This window comes from Microcebus murinus, chromosome 3, assembly GCF_040939455.1.
Source record: "Microcebus murinus isolate Inina chromosome 3, M.murinus_Inina_mat1.0, whole genome shotgun sequence".
NCBI classification, from domain to species: Eukaryota; Metazoa; Chordata; class Mammalia; order Primates; family Cheirogaleidae; genus Microcebus; species Microcebus murinus.
In genome coordinates, this window is record NC_134106.1 from 77,090,983 (window position 1) to 77,117,550 (window position 26,568).

Consider the following 26,568-nt stretch of genomic DNA (forward strand, 5'->3'; position numbering starts at 1 on the left):
TTATTTGATTTTTTCTTCCTAATTTTCGTGAGTTCTAAGTATATTCTAGTTATCAGTCCCTTATCGGATGCATAGGATGCAAAAATTTTCTCCCATTCTGTAGGTTGTCTGTTTACTTTCATGACTATTTCTTTGGCTGTGCAGAAGCTTTGTAGTTTGATCATGTCCCATTTATTTATTTTTGTTGCTGCTGTGATTGCCTTTGGGGACTTCTTCATAAACTCTTTGCCCAGGCCGATGTCTAGGAGAGTGTTTCCAACTTTTTCCTCTAGAGTTCTAATAGTTTCATATCTTAGGTTTAAGTCTGTTATCCAGCGTGAGTTGGTTTTTGTGAGAGGTGAAAGGTGTGGGTCCTGTTTTAGCCTTCTACAGGTGGCTATCCAGTTTTCCCAGCACCATTTATTGAAGAGGGATTCTTTTCCCCAGCGTATGTTTTTGTCTGCTTTGTCAAAGATTAGATGGCCATATGAGGATGGTTTTATATCAGGATTCTCACATCTGTTCCACTGGTCTATATTCCTGTTTTTGTGCCAATACCATATTGTTTTAATTACTACAGCTTTGTAATATAGTTTGATATCTGGCATATTAATGCCTCCCATTTTGTTTTTGTTGCCTAGAATTGCTCTTGATATTCGGGGTCTTCTTTGGTTCCATACGAAGCGTAAAATTATTTTTTCTATATCTGTGAAGAATGTTGATGGGATTTTAATAGGTATTGCATTGAATCTGTAGATCAGTTTGGGTAGTATAGACATTTTGATGATATTGAGTCTGCCGATCCACGAGCATGGTATGGATTTCCATCTGTTTACATCCTCTGCTATTTCCTTCCTCAGTGTTTCATAGTTCTCCCTGTAGAGGTCTTTTACCTCTTTGGTTAAATATATTCCTAGGTACTTTAATTTCTTTGTTGCTATTGTGAAGGGAATTGAGTCTTTGATTTGGTTCTCAATTAGATTGTTGTTGGCGTATATGAATGCCTCTGATTTCTGTGTATTAATTTTGTATCCTGAGACTTTACTAAATTCATTGATCAGTTCCAGGAGTTTCTTGGTTGAATCCTTGGGGTTTTCTAGATACAATATCATGTCATCAGCAAACAGTGAAAGTTTGATCTCTTCTGCCCCTATATAATGCACTTTTGAATATTTTCTTTAGGGCTGGTCTAGTAGTGACAAATTCCCTTAGTGTCTGCTTGTCTGGAGAAGTCTTTATGTCTCCATCATTTATGAAATAGAGTTAAAGGATACAAAATTCTTAGCTGGCAATTGTTCTGTTTAGGAAGATTAAAAATCCCTTCTGGCTTGTAAGATCTCTGCTGAGAAGTCTGCTGGTAGCTGATGGGTTTTCCTTTGTAGATTAGTTGTTGCTTTCGTCTGGTAACTTATAGAATTTTCTACTTCATTTTGATTTTGGCCATGTTGATGACTACGTGTCTTGGAGATGTCCTATTTGCTATGAATTTTCCCTTCTTATATCTGCATATCTGAATCTCTGGTGATACCAGCAAAGTTTTTCTCAATAATTCCCTTGAATAGGTTTTCCATGCTTTTCACTTCTCTTCTTTTCCCTCTGTGATAACTATAATTCTTATATTGGCCTGCTTTGCATAGTCCCATATTTCTGTGATTGTTCATTCTTCTTTATCCTTTTCCCTGCATTTTTGACTGATTGGGTTAGTTAGAAAGCCTTATCTTCAAGCTCTGAAATTCTTTCTTCTGCTTAGTCTAACCTATTGTTGAAGCGTTCTGCTGTATTTTCAAATTCCCTAAATGATTCTTTCATTTCTTTAAGCTCTGTTATATCTTTTCTTATGTTGTCTATTTCTTTAGCAAGTTTGTAATTTTTTTCATTCATTTCCTGAAACATTTTTTTTTTGGGGGGGAGCTTCTTTGTGTTGGTTTTCACCCTTCTCTTCAATCCCATTCATCTTATTTGCCATCCATAGTCTGAATTCTGTATCTGACATTTTAACAGTTTCCTTTAGATTGGGTTCCACTGCTATTGTGATCCTTGTTTTTTCATGTTGACAGAGTTCTTATTCTGGTTCCTTCTCACCTGGAATCTCTTCTCTCAGCTCAAGCTAGATATGCTTGCATTGCTCCTGTTCTGCTGGGAACTTTCCTATTTGGTGCAAAGAAGGAGAGGTCACTGGATGGTGCAACTGGGTCTGACTTTGGAGGATTGGGCAATGTACTATAAGCTTAACCTTGCTACTCTCCTTTGTCTCCTCCCTCATCATTACCGTGTGGTTGTCACTGACGGTCCCTGTGTTGCAGAATGAGTGAATCCCCCACTTAGTTCTGTCAGCAGTAGTCATGGTCACCTGAGCTGGCTTGAGAGCTGCTCCACTCAGATCTGCAGGTAGTGGCATTTGTCAGTCTGTGCCAAGTTGATTGCAGCCTGACCCATGCCCACGAGTGGCAGCAATTGTCTGCCTGTACTTTCTTGGGAGCTGCCTCGCTCAGATCGCTGGCAGCAGTGCAGGCTTGAGCACATCCCTCTCCACACCCATGGCGGTATTGATTGACAGGTTGCTCTGAGTTGAGAGCTGCCCTGCTCAGATCTGCAGACAGCAGCATTTGTTGGCTGGGCACTGGCTTGAGCCCAGCTCCTCCCAAGCCCATGGGTGGCGGTGATTGTCAGCTCACACTCCAGCTTGATAGCTGCCTGGATTAGATCTGTGGGCAGTAGTCTTTGTCAGCCCTTGTGGCTTAAGCGTAGCCCCACCCATGCCTGCAAGCAGTGGCAACTGTCAGCCCACGCCAGCTTGAGGGCTAACCCATTCAGATCCTTGGGTGGTAGCATTTGTTGGCTGGGTGCTGGCTTGAGTGCAACTCTGCCCTTGTCTGTAGGCAGCACTGACTGTCAGCCCATGTTGGCTTGAGGACTGCCTCATTCAGATCCTCAGGCAGTGGTGTTTGTTAGCCAAGCCCTATTCATACAGATAGGCAGCGGAGATTTGCAGCGAACATATCAAATAAACATTTGTAGTCCACGATCTTGGTCGCTTCCCTGTCTTTCAGTAGCTTTATTGTTTTATGTCTTACATTTAGGGCTTTCATCCATTTTGAGTTGACTTTTGTGTAGGGTGAGAGGTGGGGATCTAGTTTCGTTCTTCTGCATGTAGATATCCAATTTTCCCAGCACCATTTTATTGAATAAACTGTCCTTTTTCCAGTGAGTGTGAACAGCATCTTTGTCAAAAATCAGCTGGCTACAGATATGAGGATTAATTTCTGGGTTCTCTATTCTGTTCCATTGGCTTATGTGTCTGTTTTTATGCCACCACTATGCTGTTTGGAGAGCTTTCAAATTTCCTCATTACTGATTTCTAGTTTTACTAGATTGTGGTCAAATAAGATATCTGATGTAATTTTGAGTTTAAAATTTTGTTGAGACTTGTTAAGTGTCCTAACATATAGTCAATCCTGCAGAATGTTACATGTGCTGATGAAAAGAACATGTATTCTGCAGCTATTCGGTGCAATGTTTTGTAAATGTCCATTAGGTTCATTTGGTCTATTGTACTGTTTAAATCCAATGCTTCTTTGTTGACTTTCTGTCAAAATGATCTGTCCAATACTGAGAGTGCAGTATTAAAGTCCTCAAATATTATTGTTTTGGGAGCCTACTGCTTCCTTTAGATCTAATAATATTTGCTTTCTATGTGAGTGCTCTGGTGTTAGGTACATACATAGTTACAACTGTTATATTCTCTTGCTGACTTGATCCTTTATGTGCTTGTGTCTTTTTACAGCTTTTGACTGGAATTCTCTTTTGTGTGATGTAAGTATAGCTAGTTCTGCTTGCTTTTGGTTTGTGTTTATGTGGAATACTTTTTTCTATTCATTCACTTCAGTCCATGTGTGTCTTTACAGGTGAGACAAGTTTCTTGTAAGTAGCATATATTTTGGTTTTGTTTTTTTAATCCATTCATCCAGTCTGCACCTTTTAAATGGGGACGTTAATCCATTTACATCCAAGATTATTAATAATTGAGGACCTACTCTTATCATTTTATTGTTTTCTGGTTGTTTTCTGTATCTTTTGTTCCTTACTTCCTCTCTTGTTTATTTTTTTGGTTGAGTGGCTTTCTATAGTGATAAAGGTTTGATTCCTTTCTCTTTCTACTTTGTGTATCAGCTCTACCAATGTGTTCTATAGTTTCATGTTTTCATGGTGGTGGTTAATGTCTTTCACTTTGAGATGTCAATTGAAATCATGAATTGTTTTAATGATTTCATTGAATTGTCTCATCTGTATTTTCATGTATCTCAGAGTTTCCTTAAAGTAATTATTTTTCTGGCATTTTGTATATTTTCTTATGATTAGGGTCTGTTATTGAAGAATTATTGTTTTCCTTTGGAGGTATCATATTTCCTTGCTTTTTCATGTTTGATGTGTCTCTATGTTGATTTCTATGCATCTGGTGCAAAAGTCGCCTCTTCAAATTTTATGCAATAGGTTTCTTAGGGAAAGACTTTCATATAATAAATGGGTCTTGGGGTAGCAGTCTGGTAGGATGCATTGGCTTTGGTTCTATGTCAATGCAGTAGTACAGTCTTTATGTGGCTTCTTCAGTTGTAATCCACACTACTGATGCTTCCAAGTGGCTCAGAGGCCTAGGCTGAGTGTGTTTCTGGTAGTGGTTGTCCAGCTTTCCCAGGGGTGGGCTTGCCAGATTGCATCTCAAGTCGGAGGCATGTGCATGCCCATAGTGGGTTGTTTAACTTGGGGTCTGTCTTATTGGAGTTTGGGGTCATAAGGCTGTCACTCTGGCAAGAAGCACAGGCATGTGGATGCTCAACCAGCCTGGGGGGCATGTCTACCAGGGGCGTTCCCTGGTGTTATTGCTCAGGCCTGGGATACAATCACATGGCTTCTTGGCTGGCTTGGGCTGTTTCCCAGGTTGGGATACAGGCTCACAGTTATTTGGCCCTCCTGGGAGCTTGCCCACCAGTGGTGACCTGCAGGATTGCTTCTCAGGCCCTGATTTTCAGTGTAGGGCTGTTGGGAAGGCCAGGGACATGTTTCTGGCCTAAGAAAAAAGTTTAATATCTACCCACCTATGCTGCACGGCTGTTTCTCCTGAGGTCCTGAGTGTGGCACACAGCCATTCTGCTGGCCAGGGGTGTATTGGCTGCGTGTGGACTTGAAGCCCTCTTCTGCTTGAAGGAGGGCATGCAGCAGTTTGGCCAGCTCAAGGGCAGGTTCACTTTGGGTAGGACTGCCAGACTGTTCCTCTAGCTACAAGTGTGGTGGTAGTAGGGGGCTGGTTTCCCTTTGGTGTAGAATCAGAGTCATGGCCAATCTTGGACCCAGGCTCCTCACAGCTAAGGTTGGGCCCCTACTATGAGCCTGGTGGAATAAAGATGGAGACCCAGTGTTGGAGAGATGCAGTGGCTACTGGTCCCCAGAGCAGGGCACACTCTAGAGGTGGCTCTGGTCTTATGAGGTCACTGTACTGTAGCAGTTTAGCTCAGGGTGGGTGGGTAGGGTGTAGGGCAGGTTTCTTCAAACTATGGCCCGCGGGCCACATCCCACCCGCCTAGGACATTTATCTGGCCCACTGGGTATTTTTGCCGCTGCTGCCTGTCCTGCTTAGCAGCCAACTCATCCTGGGCCCACAGTGTGCACTCTCCAACGGTCTGAGGGACAGTGAACTGGCCCCCCATTTAAAAAGTTTGAGGACCCCTGATGTAGGGCATGCACTCCTTGTGCTCCTAATCTGGGGCAATACAACTGTGTGAATTCCTAGCAGCTCTCCAAACTGGGCTCAGGGTTTGCAAGGACTATGGGATTCTCCCGTAGTAGGGACCGTAGGTTTTTGCAGTGGCAATGGGGGCTGGTGAGGATCTTCTGCTTACATCTTCCCCATAATGGGAAGTCTCTCCTGACTCTAGGCAGATCCAATAAGGCTGCAGAGGTTATTCTCCTGAGATTCCAATCCACAGGTGCTTCTCCACTCTCCCAATGCACTCTAGCACTCTCCCTTCAACACTCCTGTCAAATCTTAGCTGTTCATTTGTTGCTGTGGTCCTTTCTTGTGGGGGTTGAGGGATAAGCACCAGGCATCTTTAGTCAGCTATCGTAAATATATTCCAAATTCACTACAGTGAACATGTACTGTTCGTATAAGCAAAACCCCAGTAAGTTTTGTGGTGATGATTTAACAACCTGTGGCCTAGAACAGGAATTCTTCACTAGCTCTGAAGGATCAAGATATGGACTTTTGAGGAGAAGGTCTATGAAATACCTGAACCTATTCGTAAAATGTTATTTGTATGTATAACTCTATGTGTGGGTGGGTGTGTATTTGGAGAAAGCAAAGAAGAGGGGCCACAGCTTTTATCCATTCCTAAAAAGATCTATGATCCAAAAAACATTAAAATCACCCATCCAGAATTTTGCTTGACCGTATCCCAATTTCTCCTATTTTAGGGGTTGGGCATTATTCAATGGACTGAGAGATAATTTGCAACAGAAATTTCTAGTCTTAATTCAGGCATTCTGTATACCTGAAAGTTTCATCTCAAAATGAAATTTGCACAACTCCCTCAAAAAACAAATAATGAAGTGAAAAACAGTTGGATATAACTTCTAACTGAATCTCTGGAGAATACTTAATGCTAAATCTTTCAAACTTAGAATACTTAGTATTTTAGACTAAAAGTTTTCATGTTGTACACTGATCTCCTCTACCTCCACCCTCATGCATTTTGATAAAATCTCATAAATCACTCTGAGCCATAGACTTTAGAATGGAGTTCATCAGTTTCTATTCTGATCCATTCTGGAATAAGAGAACAAACTAAAGAGAATTTTACTGGAGAGAGAACAGTCATTATTTTTTTTAAAAAATGAACTCTCTTGATAAAGGTCAAAGAATGACCATATATCATTAGTAAATGTTCTGCATTTGAAAGGAGACTGGGTGATACATTACTGTGACTGGATTAAGAACTCAATTTTATGTTTCTTGCAATCTTAACATTATATCTCTCTTAGTCTGTTTCATGATGCTATAACAGAATATTACAGACTGGGCAATTTATGAAGAACAGAAATTTATTTCCTTAACAGTTCTGGAAGCTAAGAAATATAAGACCAAGGCACTGGCATCTGGTGAGGGCCTTCTTGCTGTATCAGAGCCTGGCAGAAGGCATCATACAGTAAGACAGAGATGGGGAGGGAACCAACCCATAAAGAACCTACTCTCATGATAATAGTATTAATCTATTCATGAGGGCAGAGCCCTCATGACCTAATCTCTTAAAGGTCTCAACTCTCAAGACTATTGCATTAGGGATTACGTTTCAAACACATCAACTCTGGGGATATATTCAAACCATGGCAGTACTGGAACCTTTTTTATAGGACAAAATATTGATTTATTTCTTACCTGAATATTATGGTCTTTAAAAGCTAACACCACACAAGTCAATTTTACTTATTTCCAGATATTGATTACATCTAGAAGTACAAAAAAAAGCAGCAAACTTTTCCCTGTACTCTTATCCGCCCCTACCAAATCCATGATCTCTATAAGCACGTAATCTCCAAAAAAGATTTGCTACCAGATGTCTTTTAATTCTTGTGCTAATTACCCTATCGTGGTTCTATATAACTGATATATTTTATTATTCCAGGTTTGAGATTATAAATAATTTAAACTTCATGTGTTTATTATAGTAAAACATGGTTAAATACAATTTTGACAGCATTAAAAAAATTATAATTTTCATGTGTTGAATCAAAATAGATATAAAAATCTGATACAATTAAACTCTGATGAGATGGCAGTGAAATAAGAACCACCATATTTCTAGCAGGGTAAGCAATTTGATAATGTATATCAACACCTTAAAAAAAGTTCAGACCCTCCGAGTAATTTTACTCCTGGAAATCTAGTCTAAGAAAAAAGTTTAATATCTACCCACCTATTTATCTATTTCAAAATTAAAAATACCAACTTTAACCTTTGTGCACAGACATCCACTATTAGTGAGTACCTAAAAAGGAAAGTAAAAAGAAACAATCTGTATGCCCCCAAACAGGGGAATAATGAAATAAACTCACAGGTATGCTATGCAGCACATAAAATTTCATTTAGGACAATTTTATAACAGAGAATTATTTATGCTATGTTAATGAGGAAAAAGTAAGATACAAAGTTGCACAAATAGTCTGATCACATCTGAGTAAAACATACTACCAAATACACATATATATTAAAAACAAAACGCCAAAACTTTGGTGTTTCCTATTAAGAATTCAAGTCAGTTTATACAGCTTCCTCTTGTCCCTTTTAAAATTATTTTCTTCTGCTAACTTATCAGAGTGGCATTGCTCTAGTAGTTACATCATTTAAGATGCTCTCCGCATCCACCTGCTAAATTGCGTTGAAGCCAAATAAGGTGAAAACTTGTTTCCCCTCAAGTACTTAAGATGTGCAAAATCTGAGATCCTAGGTACAAAGTGAGTCAGAAGTGTGGTTTGGGGAAGCAATTCTGTGGCTGAATCACATCTGTGGCATTTGCTTTTGTTTGCCACTCTGGTATGGTGATAATACTATTTGATGATACATAAAAGCTTGCATTTTAAAAGCATATACATTAAACAAATAATATATCCATTATCTACAAGAAAATGTTTCAATAATAAAAATGGAAATGAAGTGCTAATCAGAAAAGGTAACCTATAAGTTTTATGCTGCTTCCAAAGATAAGATCCTCTGAACAAATGACTGCAACATGTGGGTATTTTTCAAACTTTAAAAGTGACTATTATATGTTAGACTCCTGATACTTGCTATTTTCAAACTGTATTCATCATCATTTGTTTTCCTGATGACTTGAACATGTACAGATATAACAGAGGCAAAAGGTAATACAAATGCATATAAAATACATATAATAATTTAATGCAAAAATATAGTCCAAAAATTTTAAACTTACTGTTCATGGAAATCCAGCATTGGTGGCTCAAATCGTATGGGCCTGCAATTACCCCGATATAGAGATATACTGTAAATAGAAAGAAAATGACATAAGTAATTCTTCAAAATATTTATATCCCCAAATGTAGTTAGATATGTGACTTTTGTCACAAAAAAGTATTTTTAAGAAAAATAGAGTCTAATGTTCTATTAGAAATATTTTTTCAATTAGAGAAAATCAATAAATGTGTGTTTTAAAAAATGAAAAGTAAAGGTGGGAGTATTTGTCCTATTCAAAGGTACGTGAAAACAAAAAATGCTCACATAGACTATTGAAATGTATTTGGCTGACATATCAGTAGCAAGATACTTTAATATGTTCCCCTGAATTTTTTTTTTTTTTTTTTTAGACAGTCTCATGCTGTTGTCTGGAGGAGTGCTGTGGTGTCAGCCTAGTTCATGGCAACCTCAAACTCCTGGGCCCAAGTGATCTTCCTGCTTCACCCTCCCGAATAGCGGGGATTATAGGCACGCACCACCATGACCAGCTAATTTTTTCTATTTTTAGTAGAGATGGGGTCTCACTCTTGCTCAGGTTGGTCTCAAATTCCTGAGCTCAAACTATACTCCCAACTCAGCCTCCCAGAATGCTAGGATTACATGTATGAGCCACCATGCCCAGCCACCTGGATTTTTTGATACAAGTATAGTGAATAATAGAGTTAATTTAACTACACATACTTGGCAGAAAATACATAGAGACAAAAATCACCATCACATTATAACTTAAGTGGTGAAAGACTAAACAAAAATGAATTTGGGATAGAAATTTCTAAGAACTGAAGTATCTATTTCATGTGAGAGTTTAGAATACACTGATCCATGATGTCTTGGCCTAAATATTTGAGTATCATTTCTAATTATTCCACTTAATACCAGAACTTCTCAATAAAAAAGATTTCTGAATAGCAAACCTCAGATTTCACTGTGACCTAACAATGATGATGATGTAAAGGATAAGTGATCTTCGGGAGAGGGGAAGGGGGGAGGGCATGGGTGGTAGCTTACATACCTAAAGTCATCTCTTTATAAACTGAAGTGGTCACAAATTAAGTCAGCTACTAAAATTTCAAAATAGTATATTTTGATCTTTTAAAGAAATGATGTAAAAGCAAAACCTGTTCTGTGAGACTACTTTATTCTCATCACCACTGGAGTTCACGAGAACACAAGCTTCCAAATGACACAGTAATTTCATTCAGGAGACACAGGAAATATATTAGAAGTAGACAATAACATTCACAATATGTAGGAAATTTAGCTTTAATTCAATTCTATAAAGATTAAATAGTCTGAGTAGTAGAATAATTGAGGTGAAAGTAATGAAGTCCAAACATGTTTTTCAGCCCTATCAATTCAGATTCCTCTATACTGCTCATGATAACCCCTCTGCATATGTTGAACAGAAAAGTGACAAACACAAAACAGAAAGAAAACACCAAATGTAAGATTATACTTTCCTAAAGTACAAAACTGAAGACACTGAGACAAGAAGCCACAATTCCTTGCAACATCATTGTCACATGTAGCAAAAGAGGTACAGAATCTATTCCTTCCTGTTTTCTGCCCTTCATAAGGTGTAACAATGCCATTCTTTTGGCTCCTTTAAGACAAGAGATGTAGCTAACTAAGCTCATAAGTTTTAATAGTGTGAAATTCAAACTTATATAAAACCTTAATCAAATCAAGGAAAAATAAAGTATGACATATAATTGTACAAGTCATTAATTCATATATATAAACATGGAATGTGTTAAATGCTGGAGAGAAAGGAGATTAAGATACAGTTTGTTTCACAGAGCTAAGAGTCTATTCTGCATGTTGCAAATGGAAATGTCCAAAGTTACAGGGAGGATCAAAAAGTATATACCCCACCTTTTCATTACAAATGTATGAATGGGTACTGTGTGCCAGGTACTGCTTAGTGGCTAGGGCTACAGTAGGGAACAAAGCAAAGTGCCTGCTCTCATGGCACTAACACCCTAGGGGGTAAACAAAAGTAGGATTGTGATGATACGTGATGTAAACACAAATAAAACACAGTGGGGGCTGTGGTTAGAACAAAGAAATGCTCTCTGAGGAGCCACAATGGAACCAAGCAAGACATGAATGGTGATCTGGGAGAAGAAAGTAGGAATATACCTGGCAAGTTGAGGAACAAGAAAGCTGAAGTGCCCAGAGTGCAGCCAAGTTGTAGGAGGAGACAGAAGCTAAGGTCAGAGGCACAAGAGCCAGATCTCCTTTAGAGTATGGATTAAATTCTATGTATAACAAAATATTGTAGATATCTGTTTTGGATAATCACTATACATGAATCATCTGCAAGTAACAATTCTATAATATATATTCTCCCATAAATAAATTTTAGTTTTAATGTACACTTTCCTAATGACTAATGTTGAACATCTTTCCATTTACTTATTATCCAATTAGATATCTTCTTTTCAGAAATATTTAAGTTTTTCAACTGGGATGTCTGCCTTTCTATTGAATTGTGAGAGTTCTCTGTATGTTCTAAATGAGTGTCCTTTCTCAAATACATGTACTCCAAACATTTTCGTCCTGTCCCTTATTTACCTTTTCCTAAGTAATGGTGTCATTTGAAGAGAAGTTTTAATTTTGATGAAATCAAAACTATCATTTTTTTTCTTTTATGGAATGTGTTTTTTGTGTCATAAGAAAAGTTTGACCAGGTTGCAAATATTTTTATTGAAAGATTAATTTTACTCAAACTTTTATAACCTTTAGGTTTTACATATAGGCCTATTTATTATTCATTTTAAGTTAATTTTGGTGTAGGGCACAAGTTAAGGGTTAAAGTTCATTTTTTGTTTCTATGTATATATTCAGTAGGCCTAGTGTCATTTATGGAAAAAAAATATTCTTGTGCTGTTGAATTATCTTGGCACATGAGATCAAAAAGTTTCAAACGATCTTTGAAACAGGTAATTTAAGTCTTCCAATTTGGTTCTTTTTTTTTTTTTTTAAATTTGGGCTATTCTAGGTACTTAACATTTCCAAATAAATTTGAAAATTAGCTTGTCAATTTCGATAAAATTGTTGAAATTTTATTTGGAACTGCACTTAATCTAAAATCCACCTATGGAGAATTAACATCTTCACAATTTTCCAATCTATGAACACAGAATCTTTTCAATATTAGCAGTCTTTTTTTTTTGAGACAGAGTCTTACTTTGTTGCCTGGGCTACAGTGCTGTGGCATCAGCCTAACTCACAGCAACCTCAAACTCCTGGGCTCAAGCAATCCTTCTGCTTCAGCCTCCCGAGTAGCTGGAACTACAGGCATGCGCCATCATGCCCAGCTAATCTTTCCTATATATTTTTAGTTGGCCAATTAATTTCTATTTTTAGTAGAGACAGGATCTTGCTCTTGCTCAGGCTAGTTTCAAACTCCTGACCTTGAGCGATCCTCCCGCCTCGGCCTCCCAGAGTGCCAGGATTACAGGTGTGAGCCACCGAGCCAAGCCCAGCAGTCTTTTAACTGTTCTAATATGTTACAGTTTTCAGTGTCCAAGTCCCAAAACTGTTTTGGTAAATTTATTATAAAGAATGCAATACTTTTCGATGCTAATGTAAATGGCATTTCTCTATAACATACGCACTTGTTATAAAACAATCAAAGTTATTTCTGATCACGGACTACATATCCTTTAATCTTGCTTAATTATTAGTTCTCATAGCTTTTTTGATGTTTTTCTTAGGACTTTCTATGTACCCAATAATGCTGTTTGTAGACAAAATCCTTTTTCTTCTTCCATTCCAATCTGAAACATCTTTCTTGTTTTTTGCCTTAATGTAATGATTAGCACATCCAGTACAATATTTAATGGAAGTCATGAAAATGGACATCCTTGCTACTCTCCCAATCTTAGAAAGAAAGCATTCAACCTTTCACCACCAATACCATGTTAGCTGTCATTTTTTCCATAAATACTCTTTATTAGGTTGGAGAAATTCTTTTCTATTCCCAGTTTGCTGAACATTTTAAATCATGAATAAATGCTGAATTCTGTCACATGCTTTTTCTACATCTATTCAAATAATTACATTTTTTCTTTATTTTAATAAGTATATTGATTGATTTTTCAAATGTTAGTCAATCTTGCATTCCTAGGATAAACTCCTTTTGGTCAAGATGTATTATTTCTATTAATATATTTCTGAATTCAATTTACAAATATTTTGTTAGGAATTTCTGGATATATGTTCAAAGAGATGTGGTCTCTAGTTCTCTTATAATCCCTGCAATGGTCACCTCATAGAAACGTATTAGGAAGGATGCCTTCCTTCTCTCTCTCTGCTGAAAAGTTTTGTGTAAGACTATTTGTTCATTAGGTGTCTGATTGAATGTACCAGGTAAATCACATGGGCCTGCAGCTTTGACATACTGATTTCATTTTCTTTGTATATTTACATAGTCTCAAAGTACTTCTCTGCAGGATACAAAGTACTTCTCTTCAGAATTACAAGAGAAAAATAGAACAAACAGACATAATGTGCTTTCTGATAGGATGGCACTAAGGACACAAACTTCAGCAATAATCCTGCCAAAAATGCACAATCTAACTAATAATGAGGAAATATCAAAAAACCCAAACTGAGGTATTCTACAAAATAAATAGCCTCTATTCTTTAAAAATGTCAGTTACAAAAGAAAGACAAATCAATCATTCCACATTAGAGACTAAAGAAAAATGAAAATTAAATATGAGGGCTTGAGCTCTGGACCAAAAATTTCTTCCCTTTTGTAAACAAAAGACATTAATGAGACAATTGACAAAATTCAAATGAGGTCTATAGATTAAATAACAGTATGAAACAGTGTTAATTTCTTGATTTTGTAATTACATGGTGATATGTAAAACTATGTTCACGTTTATAAAAACTATACATTGAAGCATTTAGGGATAAAAGAGCATCATATCTACAAAGGATTCCTAAACAATTCAGAAAAATTACATATAAATATATATGGGGTGAATAAGGGGAGGAAGGGGAAAGGAAAAGTTGGAAAAGGAGATTATAAATATTAAAATGAATGTGGAAAAGCGATAACAAATTGGGAATCTGGGTCAAGGGAATATGTGAATTCTTTGTACTATTTTTGTATCTTTTCATTAAACTAAAACTATTTTAAAACAAAAGATAAAAATATTAAATATAAATTTAAAAATAAAGTATATTTCTTGTAGATGAAATATGTTTGAATTCTGCTTTAAAATATAGTCTGACAACCAATGTTGAAATCATTTATTGTAGTTTTTTTAACATGGTTGCAGTTAAACCTACCATCTTGCCATGTTTTCTATTTTTCCTATCTCCTTTTTATCCCTTTTGTTCTCTTTGTGCCTTCTTAAGAATCAACTGAATTTTCATTCAGTGTTTCATTTTATCTCTATGACTAATTTATTAGTATATATCTCTTTGTTCTGTTTTTTTTTTTTGTTTGTTTGTTTTTGTTTTTTTTTTTTGAGACAGAGTCTCACTTTTGTTGCCCTGGCCAGAGTGAGTGCCGTGGCATCAGCCTAGCTCACAGCAACCTCAAACTCCTGGGCTCAAGCAATCCTCCTGCCTCAGCCTCCCAAGTAGCTGGGACTACAGGCATGCACCACCATGCCCGGCTAATTTTTTGTATATATATTTTTAGTTGGTCAATTAATTTCTTTCTATTTTTAGTAGAGAAGGAGTCTCGCTCAGGATGGTTTCGAACTCCCAACCTCGAGCAATCCGCCCGCCTCGGCCTCCCAGAGTGCTAGGATTACAGGCGTGAGCCACCGCGCCCAGCCTGTTTTTTTTTTATTTAATGATTTTAATGTTTCCTCTAGGGTTTATTTCATCTCGCCATGGTCTAACTTCAAATAATATTATGCCACTTTACATATAATGTAAGAACCTTACAATTCGATTTTTATATCCACCCCTCCTGTCCTTCGTGGTACTGTTATCAGACACATAATGTACATGTTATAAATTCCATAAAACATTATAACCATTTTTATTTTTTAAAGTCAATTAATGTTAAAGTCTTTTTTATATTTACTCACATATTTTTACTTTTTTGGTGGTCTTCATTCTCTTGTTTGATCTGTGTTTTCACCTAAAACAGTTTAACTTTTAGCCTTTAACATTTCTTAAAGTGCCAGCATGCTAGCCATAAATTTTCTCAGCTTTCTCTGGAAATATCTTTATTGTTGAAGAATATTTCTGCTGGATGTAGTGTATTAAGCAATTTTTCCTTTTGGTACTTTAAAGATGTCATTTTCATTGGTTTTTGGTTTGCATTTGTCTTTGAGAATGACCAGCAGTCATTCTCAACTTTTGTAGAAACGTAGTTTTCTTCCCTGGCTGTTTTTCTATTTATCACTGGTTTTAAGCAATTTGAATATTATGTGGCTTAGTGTGATTTTCTTTATGTTATTCTTGCTTTAGGTTTATTATAGTTCTTTGACAGCTGCTCCCCTCCAATTTCTAGGAACTCAATTATACATGTGTTAGACTGATGGCTATTAAGCCAGAAGTCACCAAGAGTTTAGTCTTATTCTAGTTAACTTTCTCCCTGCGCTTCACATTGAATTACTTCTGTCACTATGTCTTCAAACTCAACTGAGCTTTTCTTTTGCAGTGTCTAAGTTGTTGTTAATACTACCCATTTCAAAAACTATATTTTTGAACTCTTGAGGTTTCATTTTGGTTTTTTTTATACTGTCCATTTTCCTTTATTATGTTCATATTTTCCTTTAAATCACTGAACACATACAATAAATGTATTAAATTCCCTCTGAGGGAACAGGCACCAGCTGGCTAGTACAAGCCCCACTCAAGATAAACCTCTGCAGCACAGAGCCTACAAAAATGAGATCTGCCAATGTTCTCTGGCTGCTAAACCCATCAGAATAGTTCTAGAGGACAGTGATACCACTTCTAATGAGGTCATAAAGCATAGGTGTTAATGAAAGTAACAAAATGTAATCTGCTTTGGGGAAGATAACAAAACATTTGAAGAAGGACATTATAATCAGACACTGTAAGCCTCAGAGTTTAATTGTAGGGGGTGTCAAGATACCTGAGGTACATGTGTATGCTCCACATGGTGTCTTACTCTTTTATCATCAAAACAGTGTGCAAGGCTCATGACCATAAGACCTTGATCTTAGACATCTGAGCCTACAGAACTCTGAGAAATACATGTCTGTTGTTTAAGTTACCAGCTACATGGCATTTTGTTATAGTAGCCTGGGCTAATTATCACATTTTAGTGCTCAAGCCAGTCCCATTCCCAAATGGCATACCAATTTCAACCAAATGTTTATCCAATTCATGGTCTTGGCCATGCACGCGCACGCAAACACACACACACACACCAAGTGAAATGTGATGGTTATAAATTGTGTCTACAAATCCTAAATCCTTTGATACTCTCGCCATCAATAGGTGAGGGTCTATTTCCCCTCACTCCCACCTTGAATATGGCCAACCTAAGTAGCTGGTTGACTGACAGTATATAATAGGAATAACACTATGACTTCCAGGAGCAGGTCATAAAAGGTGATAAACTTTCTGCTGGTTTTCTTTGAGACATTCACTCTTAAGAGTACAGTTGTCATTCTGTCAGGAAGCCCAAACAATCCCAAACAAACAATCCCATATGAAAAGACTACAGAAAGAGGCCCAAATATACGCATTCTAGGTGATAGTTGAGGTCCCAGCTAATAAGCTAGCATCAACACGTGAGTGAACATGTCTCCAGCTCCAGGCCATCAAGTCATTCCAGCTCTGGAGTCTCTCCAGCAGAGGCCCCGATCATCCACAGAGCAGAGACCAGCTGTCTTCTCTGTGCCCTGCCTGAAATCTTGACACACAGAGACTGAGAGCGCAATAAAATGGCTGTTTTATGCCACTAAGTTTTGGGTAGTTTGTTAGACTGATGTAGATAATAAGCAGAACATGAGATGAGAATATAATTATGTATTAATGTAAATTCTTCATTATACCAGGAAAATACTTAAAGTTCAAATTTTGATCATGGAAAAAAATCATTTTCTTAAATGTAGTGCAGCATGATTCTATAGCTAATCTCCTAACTGCTAGAATAAAGGATCAAGGAAGAAGAATATGATAAGAGGTGTGCTTTTTCTCTCCACTACTTTGGCTCTAAACATGTCACAGAATTGTAGGGTTCTTGGATGGTCCAGCCAAGGAGGGATCAGGCTAGACTCGTAGTGGCCTGGACAACCCACCCTGGTGCCAAAAATATTTGGGCAGGTCCCAATTGAGCATATAACATTAGGGCGAAAGAGCAATGGGGAAGAAGGGCCATATTACTGTGGATATGAAAGAGTAAAAAAAGCAACATTAGTGAATACTGAAGGATTTTCATTATTATATTTACAAAGTAAGAAGTAAAGGTTTAATTGTCCTACTCTTAATCAGAATATTTGATACTTGAAAACAAAATTCTTTGTGGATGCAGTCTTCATTTTTGCTAGTCTAGGATATTCACAGATGCACTTTAAGCATCAAGCCTGTGAAGAGGAAATGCTTTCCTACTCCAGCTAAATGCAAATGGGAACTGCAGTGATGACAGCAAAGGCAGGGAGTCTTCTGTTGCTACAACCACTTTGGTAGGTAAGTGTTTGATTTCATTAGATAATTTATTGATATTTTTTAAAGATAAATGAGCTTTGTTCTCATTTCAAGAATACACTGACAGAATAAAATGTACCCCTAAAAACACATAAGATAAATGGGTTCTTAAATTGGTGAAATGGGCTTCTTATCTGAGAACACCACTGATACTACTGACACCCTTCCAACTGTTACTAAAGGGCACTGACTATAACAGGTACTCGGAGGTTGACCAGTTGTTCCTGGCAAATAGGAAGTGCAATTATATTGTTATGTCAAGCCTACAGAAAAAACATCTTTAAATTTATGGCTCCCTAGTGGTGAACATGAAATAGTTGCTGGGGCGACTGGTTATCTAATTCAAAGAAAGCTTTCATTCCCCTTTTGGTACCAGGAGCAGGCTTTCACCAGATATGGAAAGACAATCAGGCCAGAATCTTCTTTCTATATCATCTCTTTAAAGGTGTGAGAAGGTCCAAAAAAACCAAAGAATTTGAGGATGGGGAGGCAGGGAAGGTGTCTTCAAATTGACATGCATGTATGTATTTTCCTAATACCTGAAGTAAAACAACTTCTCTTCTATAACAGGGGAGCTGTATTTAAAAGGGGTCTCTTTGAGTCATAACACTGGGTTTCATGGCTCTGAGTTCCTCCTCCAGGGTCCTTAGACAGATCTCTCCTAAGGGCAGCAATGGTCAGTCCATAAAAGGCAGGTATGGCCACAAGAGAAGTCACTGAAGAGTACAAAGTTGGACCCCTTACAAAGCAAGGGGAGTTTCAGTTCTGAGCAAAAGCCCTTCATTATGTGAGGCATGCTACATAATAATTGCATGACAAACAAATTCAGATTTAAACCTGGTTTTCCACACACAATACTTAGAAATACACAATAGAACGTGATTTATAATTTGCTATTCCCTCTTTACCAAAAAGAGTAGGTGGAGAAAAGGAGAATGATAGGAATACCCCAAAAGAAGTGAAAGTATGTTAGTACATACTAAACATACACAGCTTACCTTTTCTGTTGATATGAACTAAGTCCAAGTGTTGTCTCAGTCTGTAAGAGGAAGAAAATAAGGATGAAAATAATGAAACCACACTTTTATACTACAGATACATGAAATATATAAAATATTTTACTGTAGTTTCAATTTTGATCTTGGATTTTCAGGTTAAACCTAATTCCAAAATCATATGACATGACTTGTCACATTATGTAATTCAAATGAGAGAATAATTTGGATCAAATTATAAACACACATGGAAGCAATGCAAAGTAATGTGATTGATTTAAGTTTGTCAAGCCAATACATCCTATAAGAATAGCCCCTTTTACTATCACTTTGTAAAGGGGCTACCATGCTTCTCACTGTTCACCTCTTACCAAGTGTGTGCCAACTGGAGTACAACAGTTCCTGCCACCATGGAGCTCAAGGTACAGTGGGGATATGTGTGTTGGAGGGGAGGCAAGAGGAGGAAAGACAGTAATTTAAAAATATGTATTTATACATTGAAAAATGACTATAAAGATATTGGAAAGGCACTATGAAAGGGAATAGATGATGTATTTACATCATGAGGAAAGGCATGTCTGAAGAGATAACCTTTACATAAACACCAGACGGACAAAAAAAAGTCTTGTGGAAGTGGGATGGGTGGTGGTGAGAGAAAACAGCACAGGAAAGGCTCATAGAGGAAAAAGCTTGGTATGTTCAAGAAACAGATGGCAATTCTATCTGGCTAGAGCTTAGAGAGAAGGCTGGTGGGCTTGGCAGGGGCCAGATAATACTGTGCCCTGTCAGAAGCCATGGTAAGAGGTTTGGACTCAAATGCAATGCAAGGGGTCCTGAACGAGTAAGAGAGAGACAGACACAGTCTGCTTTAAGTTTTAAAGATATCATTCTGGCTATAGTATATAAGATGGATCAGAGGAGGACCAGAGAGAAAGGAAAAGTTGGGAGGCAATAGTTGTAGTTCAGGTGATGAAGGAAATGAAGTTCTTAATGATGTGTGAGAAAATGTCAACACTATAAGGAATACCATCAGTGAACTTATTCCAACAGGGTAGCTGCTATGTTATAATTAGAAAAAGCAAAGTGTAGCATTATGTTTTCCCAATAATATATATTATTTTGAAATAGTATTTTGGAGAATGTATATGAGGAAAATATGGCTGATGTGGAAAAATGTCCTTATTTTGTGAAGGTATATACCAGGTGAAGTATAAGGGTATCTGTAATTTTCTTTAAAATGATTCAACAATATAATTTTTTCATGTGTGTACAAAGTAAATATGGCAAAATGTTAATTGTTGGGTCTGAGTGGCTGAGAATATTCACTGAACTCTTTAGCTTTTTACTATGAAAATTATATCTATTCCCCACAGAATTAAAGAAAATATTTGCAAATCACACATCTGATAAGAGATTAATACCCAGAACACATAATGAACTCCTATAACTCAACAAAAAACATTTTGATTAAAAAATGGGCAAAGAAATCAAAATTAGATATTTCTCCAAAAGAGATATATAAATGGCCAGTATGCACATGCAAAGATGCTTGACATTGCTAAATCATTAGAGAAATGCAAAATTAACACCACAACGATACTGCTTCATACTCATTAGGATGGCTATTAGTTAAAAAAAAAAAAAAAAGGAAGTATTTCTAAGGATGTGGAGAAATAGGAATCATTGTGCATTGCTGGTGGGAATGTACATTGTTGTAGCCACTATGGATAACAGTACGGTGGTTCCTCAAAAAATTAAACACAGAATTTCTACATGAGCCAGCAATCCCATTTCTGGGTATATACCCAAACGAATTGAAAAGAGGGACTCAGATACTGTACAAATCCAAGTTCACAGCAGTATTATTCACAACAGTTAAAGAGTGGAAGCAACCCAAGAAGTCACTGACAGATGAATGGATAAACAAAATGTGACTTATAGATACATAATAGAAGAGTATTCGGCATTACAAAGGAAAGAAATTCTGACACATGCCACAATAATGGATGAACCTTGAAGACTACCTCTGCACTTATTTACATTAAGTGAAATAAGTCACAAAAAGACAAATACTGTATATAATAATGCTACATATGAGGAATCTAGAATTGTCAAATTCATATGAGATAGAATTAGGTTGTTAAAGTATGAAATGTCCAATTTCCTTAAGTACTAAGTTTGATAGTTGGTATCTATAACATTTCACTTTGACACTCTTGTTTTGTGTTTATGGTGAAAGGTACAGTCTCAAGCCTCAGTCTTTCAAACGCACACCGTGAAGTTTTTTTTTAGAGCAATGTCTATGAAACCATGGCTAACTCAAAAATGCATGTTATTTTCAAATATGAGTTCTGTTGTGGAACCAATGCAGCACAGACAGCTCAAAATATCAAGTGTTTGGGAAGAATGTGGTTAATGAATACACAATATATTGATAGTTTGAGAAGTTCCATTCTGGTAATTTTAATCTTGAAAATCAGCCATGTGGCTGACCTGAGAGCAAGGTGGATAATGATGAGTTGAAAGCTGTACTGGAAGTGAATCCATCTCAACCTACACGTGAATTAGCAGCAAGGTTTGATATTACTATTCTAACAATATTGGACCATTTGAAACAACTGGGCAAGGTAAAGAAGCTGGATACATGGGTGCTGCATGAATTAAGTGAGTGCCAGAAGAGAACTTGTCTGGAAGCTTGCCTTTCTTTGCTATCACGACATAAAAGCAAACCATTTCTACGTCATATTGTTATGCGGGATGAAAAATGGATTCTTTTTGGCAATCTCAAGTGTATGTCACAACAGTCAGATAAAGATGACGTGCCGGAACACAGTTCAAAACCAAATATTCATCAAAAAAAGCTAATGCTATCTGTTTGGTGGTCCAATGCTGGTATTATCCACTATGGCTTCACAAAACTTGGTCAATCAATTACAGTGGATGTCTACTGCAACCAAGTGGTTGCAATGAAGAGAATGCTTGTGATTAAGCAGTTGAGATTATTCAACAGAGACAGGGCCAATTCTCTTGCAAGACATCACTCGACCACATGTCGCACAAGCAATGCTGAAACTGCTCAAACTATGGCAGCTGGACTTAGAAACTTTCTGTCATCCACTATATTCACTAGACCTTGCACCAACTGACTACCATTTCTTTCAGGCTTTGGACACTTCTTAAAAGAAAAAATATTCAATTCTCAGCAAGCTGTGGAAAGCACCTTTTGCGACTTCATCACCACTCTCTCTTCAGGCTTCTTTACTGCTGGCATAAGCAAGCTACCATTAAGATGGCAAAACTGTGTCAACAGTTTAGGTGCACACTTTGATTAGTTGTACAGCTTCTTGTTTGAGAGATAATAAACTAAACTTTTGATTCAAAACGGGACATTTCATATTTAATAACCTAATAGAATGGTGGTTGGCAGGGAAGGAAGGAAGGAATGGGGAATTATTGTTTAGAGTGTCACTTTGGGGAGATGAAAAAAGTTCTAGAGCTGGATGTTGCTGATAGTTACACAACAATATGAATGTATTTAATATCATTGGACTGTATGCTTAAAACTGGTTAAAATGGTAATTTCTATCTTATGTACATTTTACCACGATTTTTAAAAGCTACAGTAATCAAGACAGTGTGGTATTGACTTAAAGACAGATCAATGGGAACTGGAGAAAGTCCCACATGCATACAGTCACTTGATTCTCAACAAAGGCATCGATCCAATTAGGTAGAGAAATATGCCTTTTCAACAAATGGTGCTGGAAAAACCAGATGCTACGGTTTGGATAGGTCCCCCCACAAAGCTCACGTTTTGGAAACTTAATCCCTCTGCCCTCATGGGTGGTCTGATATCAGCTCTGCCTTCATGAATGGACTGATGCTGTTATTGTGGGAGTGGTTTTGTTATAAAAGCAAGCTCTCTCTGCCTCTCTTGCTCTTGCACTTTGACCATCTGATGCCCTCTATCATGTTGTGACACAGCAAAAAGGCCCTCACCAGATGCCAAATCCATACTCCTAGGTTTCCCAGACTTCAAAACATGAGCTAAAAAGACTCGTTTATAAATCACCCAGTCTGTGGTAATCTGTTATAACAACAGAAAATTGATTAAGACACTGAACAAACCTATGTCAGGAGAAAATGACCCTTTATCCTTCTAACCATGTACTCAAATTTCAGACATGTCATAGTTTTAAGCATAAAAACTAAAAATTCTAAAGCTTCAATAAGAAAATATAGGAGACTACCTTTGCAACTGTGGCATAGATAAGATTTCATGAACAAAAATACCATAAAGAAAAAATTGACAGAATAGACTTCAACAAAACTTAAAACATATGTTCACCAAAAGACTCCATAATAAAAATGAAAAGGCAAATCACATACTGAGAGAAAATATTTGCAAATCACATATCTGATGAAGGACTTATATCCTGAATATATAAAGAATTTGTAAAACTGAATAAGAAAGTAACCCAGTATTTTTAAATGAGCAATTATACAAATGTTAACCAAGCATATGAAAAGAAGCTCAGCAACAATTTTAAGGAAAAGCAAATTAAAACTACAATGAGATACTACACACTTATTTTAATGTTCAAAATTAAAAGGAATGACCATGGCAAGTGTTGGCAAAGATGTGGAGCAACCAGAACTCTCATATACTGCTGGTGGGAATGCAGAATACAACTATTACTTCAGAAAAAGTATAGCAATTTCTTACAAGTTAAACATACCTATCATATGACTGAGTCACAGTGGAGTAATCCTAGATATCTACCCAAGAGAAACAAAAGCATATGTCTATACAAAGACTTGCGCATGAATGTTCACAGTAGCTTTGTTTGTAATAGCTCAACATGAGAGCAACCTCTTCCATCAACAGGCAAATGGGTATGTGAATTGTGGTACCTCCATACATTGGAATGCTAGTCAGCAATAAAAAGAATAAGCTATTGATAAACACAACATGGATGAATCTCAAAATAATCATGCTGGGTGAAAGAATCCAGATGCTCAAAAAGGACATTCTGGATGATTCCATTTATATAAAATGTTTTAAAATGTAAACTAACCAATAGTGACAGAAAGCAGACAAGTGGCTGCCTAAAGACAAAGAGTAAGAGGGTGAAAGGATTACCAAGGGGCACAAGTAGACTTTTGGGGTTGATAAATATGTTCCTTATCTTGATTGTAGTGATGTTTTCACAGATATATAAATATGTCAAACTTTTCTAATTGTACAATTGGAACACGTGCAGTTCACTATGTCATTTATACATCAACAAAGGGTGTGATATAAGAATTCTAGAACATGAGAAGCTGTAATTCCCATGTAAAGTGGACAGAAAAGAAACTCAGAAGTATATCACCCATGTGCATTTCTTGAGGGGAAAAATCCACATGAAAACAGGATCTGGCCAATGAAATTACTCATGATGAAGCATCACAAATAAGGAAGCTAGCTGTCTTGTGAAAGACAAGCAGATACTCAATGTAAAGGAACTGTGGAAATAAGGTTAGAAAATCAGAAAACAAGTGTTGTTTTTGAATTGTAAGATACAAAACAGAAAAATAATCATTTATCTATAATAAATAAGAATAAAAATATCAGAACATGCCAAAAGAACCCTAAATGTTGAGAGAAAGAAGGAAGATCACAAGAGATCATTGTACTTCTAAAGTAATTTGAGAAATAAAGGCTTAAACATATCTTTAAAACATATTTGAAAACTGAGTTCCTGTATCAAGAGATTAAAAATTTTAAAAAACCCCAAATATGAAAGTATAAAAATTAGATGGAAAAGATTAAACACATCTATCTATATAAGACTAAATAAGATAAACCTGTCTCTTTAAAAAAGACAAAAAGGATTAAAACCCAACTATAAACACTTAATACAAAATAATGTGGAAATGTCAACAGTCAAATAATTAACGAAAATAAAGCCAAAAAAAGAGGATGAAAGCAAGCAAATAAGGGTTACAACATGAATAACTTTACAATGAAAATTTTTGTAACTTACCAAGAAAGAAAAAAAGAAATAAGAAAAAGAACATTGTGATTGAAATTTAAGCTAATGGCATGAATTGACAATTCACTACAGAAAAATAAATGGGCAATAATCACATAAAAAGATGATCAGCTTCATCAGATAGTAAAACAATCCTCAGAAGACAAATTTCATATTTCACCATCTGACTGGCAGGGACCTTTAAACTTTATGGACTCATAGATAGAGAGTACTCAGGGCCCCAGAAAATGCCCATGCCATGTATTTTTGGACCTTCTATCAAGTGTAAGACATAGTTACAATGTTTCAAAGAAAACATCACTGAATCACAGAAACTTAAAGTTAGTAATTCTCAACTTGCTGCAAATTCTCTTTTCACTGTGTCTCTGGAATAGACAGAGACTCCATGACACACACAGATCAGACTCCATATGCTTCTTTCGCACTTAAGGACTCCAGCCTCAGCCTCACTCATCACTATATGCTGCAGATTCCAGATCACTCTGAGCCATCTCTCTCAGAAGTGGGATATATGAGAGGAAAATGGACTATTCTTCCAATCGAATAGACCAGCCTCTGTAAAAATGTATCTGTGATATGATCTCAAATATGATTAAATTCTCTTATTAAAAACACGTAAAATAATTTTATCCCTATAACTCAGTGGTTCTCAACTGAGGGCAATTTTGTTTCCCAGGAGGCATTTGGCAGTGTCCAAAGGCACCTTTTGGGGAGGAGGGGTCAAGTTTTCCAATAAAAACCAGAAAACATGCTAGACAATTTCTAAAGGAGCTGTAAGAGAAGTATTTTTGATGCTTCTATATCAAAATGGGGGCTATCAGCATGAAGTGGGTAGAGGTCACAGATGCTGATTAACGCCTACAATGCACAGGACAATCTTTACTCGCCAAACAACAAAGTATATGGTCCACTCTGTAAATACTGCCAAGATTGAAAACTGTACTATAAGTTCAATTTTATAAAGAAACAGCAATAATTTAGATTTTCACTTATAATAACATCTCCTTTCATTATAATTCAAAGTACATGATTGCAGTAACAATATGTCTATCTCCAGTGGCTCTTGCAGCTCTTAACACACTGGAGATAAATACAGGATTCTATTGTACAGATAAGGAAACTAAGCCTCTGAATGGTTTAAATCTGCAGTTCAAGATGAAATGGTAAGAGTCAGAATTCAAATCCTATAATCTGGTCTATTATTGCATACATATTCTAGCATATCCTTAATAAGATTGTATATGGCTAATACTGACTTCTTTTAGCTTACATGAGCTGAAGTTGGCCATATTATTATTAATAACTTTTAATGTGGTCACTTTTACACTGCATTAATATTAAAAAGATTTTAATTTTGTTAGGAAAAAATTAAATAAATGAAATTGACTACAGAATTAAATAGGTGTCAGCTGTGTATGCAGCACTGGGTGCTTAGAAGTAAGACAAGGTCTGCACGACCCTAGGATTTAAGCTTCTTGATGGTACATACACACAAATCAGTGGTGCCGGGAAGCCATGCTGGGCGGCATGTGAGTGCCACATACTGTGCAACTTTCCCCAGGGATATGCTTGAGAAGAGAAGCCAAGTTTCCTTGCAGGTGATCAGAATATGCTTCTTTGTCACCTTCAGATATGAAATTACATACTTCCTTTAGGAATAGGGTAGGGCTGGAGGTAGAGAATGAGGACTACTTTTGATTATGAAAACCTCAACATGTAATTCTAGTTCTCATCAACCCAACCTCCCTGACAATGTCTGCAAATAATCTCATATTGAAAATGTATATGATATCTATGAGGCAGTTTTAAGAATTTTTAACTCACAAAAAGGGTCTTTCCTGACTTTTCAATTGTTTTGCTTCCTGTG

The 26,568-nt window shown here is 36.7% G+C and overlaps 1 protein-coding gene and 1 non-coding gene across 3 annotated transcripts in view; both read right to left on the minus strand.

Annotated features, from left to right (window-relative positions):
- TMEM131 (transmembrane protein 131) overlaps positions 1-26,568 on the minus strand; it is a 197,051-nt gene that overhangs the window by 108,694 nt on the left and 61,789 nt on the right. For both annotated transcript variants that reach the window (XM_012786961.3, XM_012786962.3), the window contains exons 3-4: positions 18,667-18,707; positions 8,964-9,032 (exon numbers count right to left, since the gene is read on the minus strand). In XM_012786961.3, the coding sequence (XP_012642415.1) occupies positions 8,964-9,032; positions 18,667-18,707 (110 nt within the window). The remainder of the gene's footprint in view (positions 1-8,963; positions 9,033-18,666; positions 18,708-26,568) is intronic.
- Positions 25,422-25,483, minus strand: LOC142870345 (U7 small nuclear RNA). The gene has a single exon (XR_012918756.1). It is a non-coding gene; the product is annotated as a U7 small nuclear RNA (small nuclear RNA).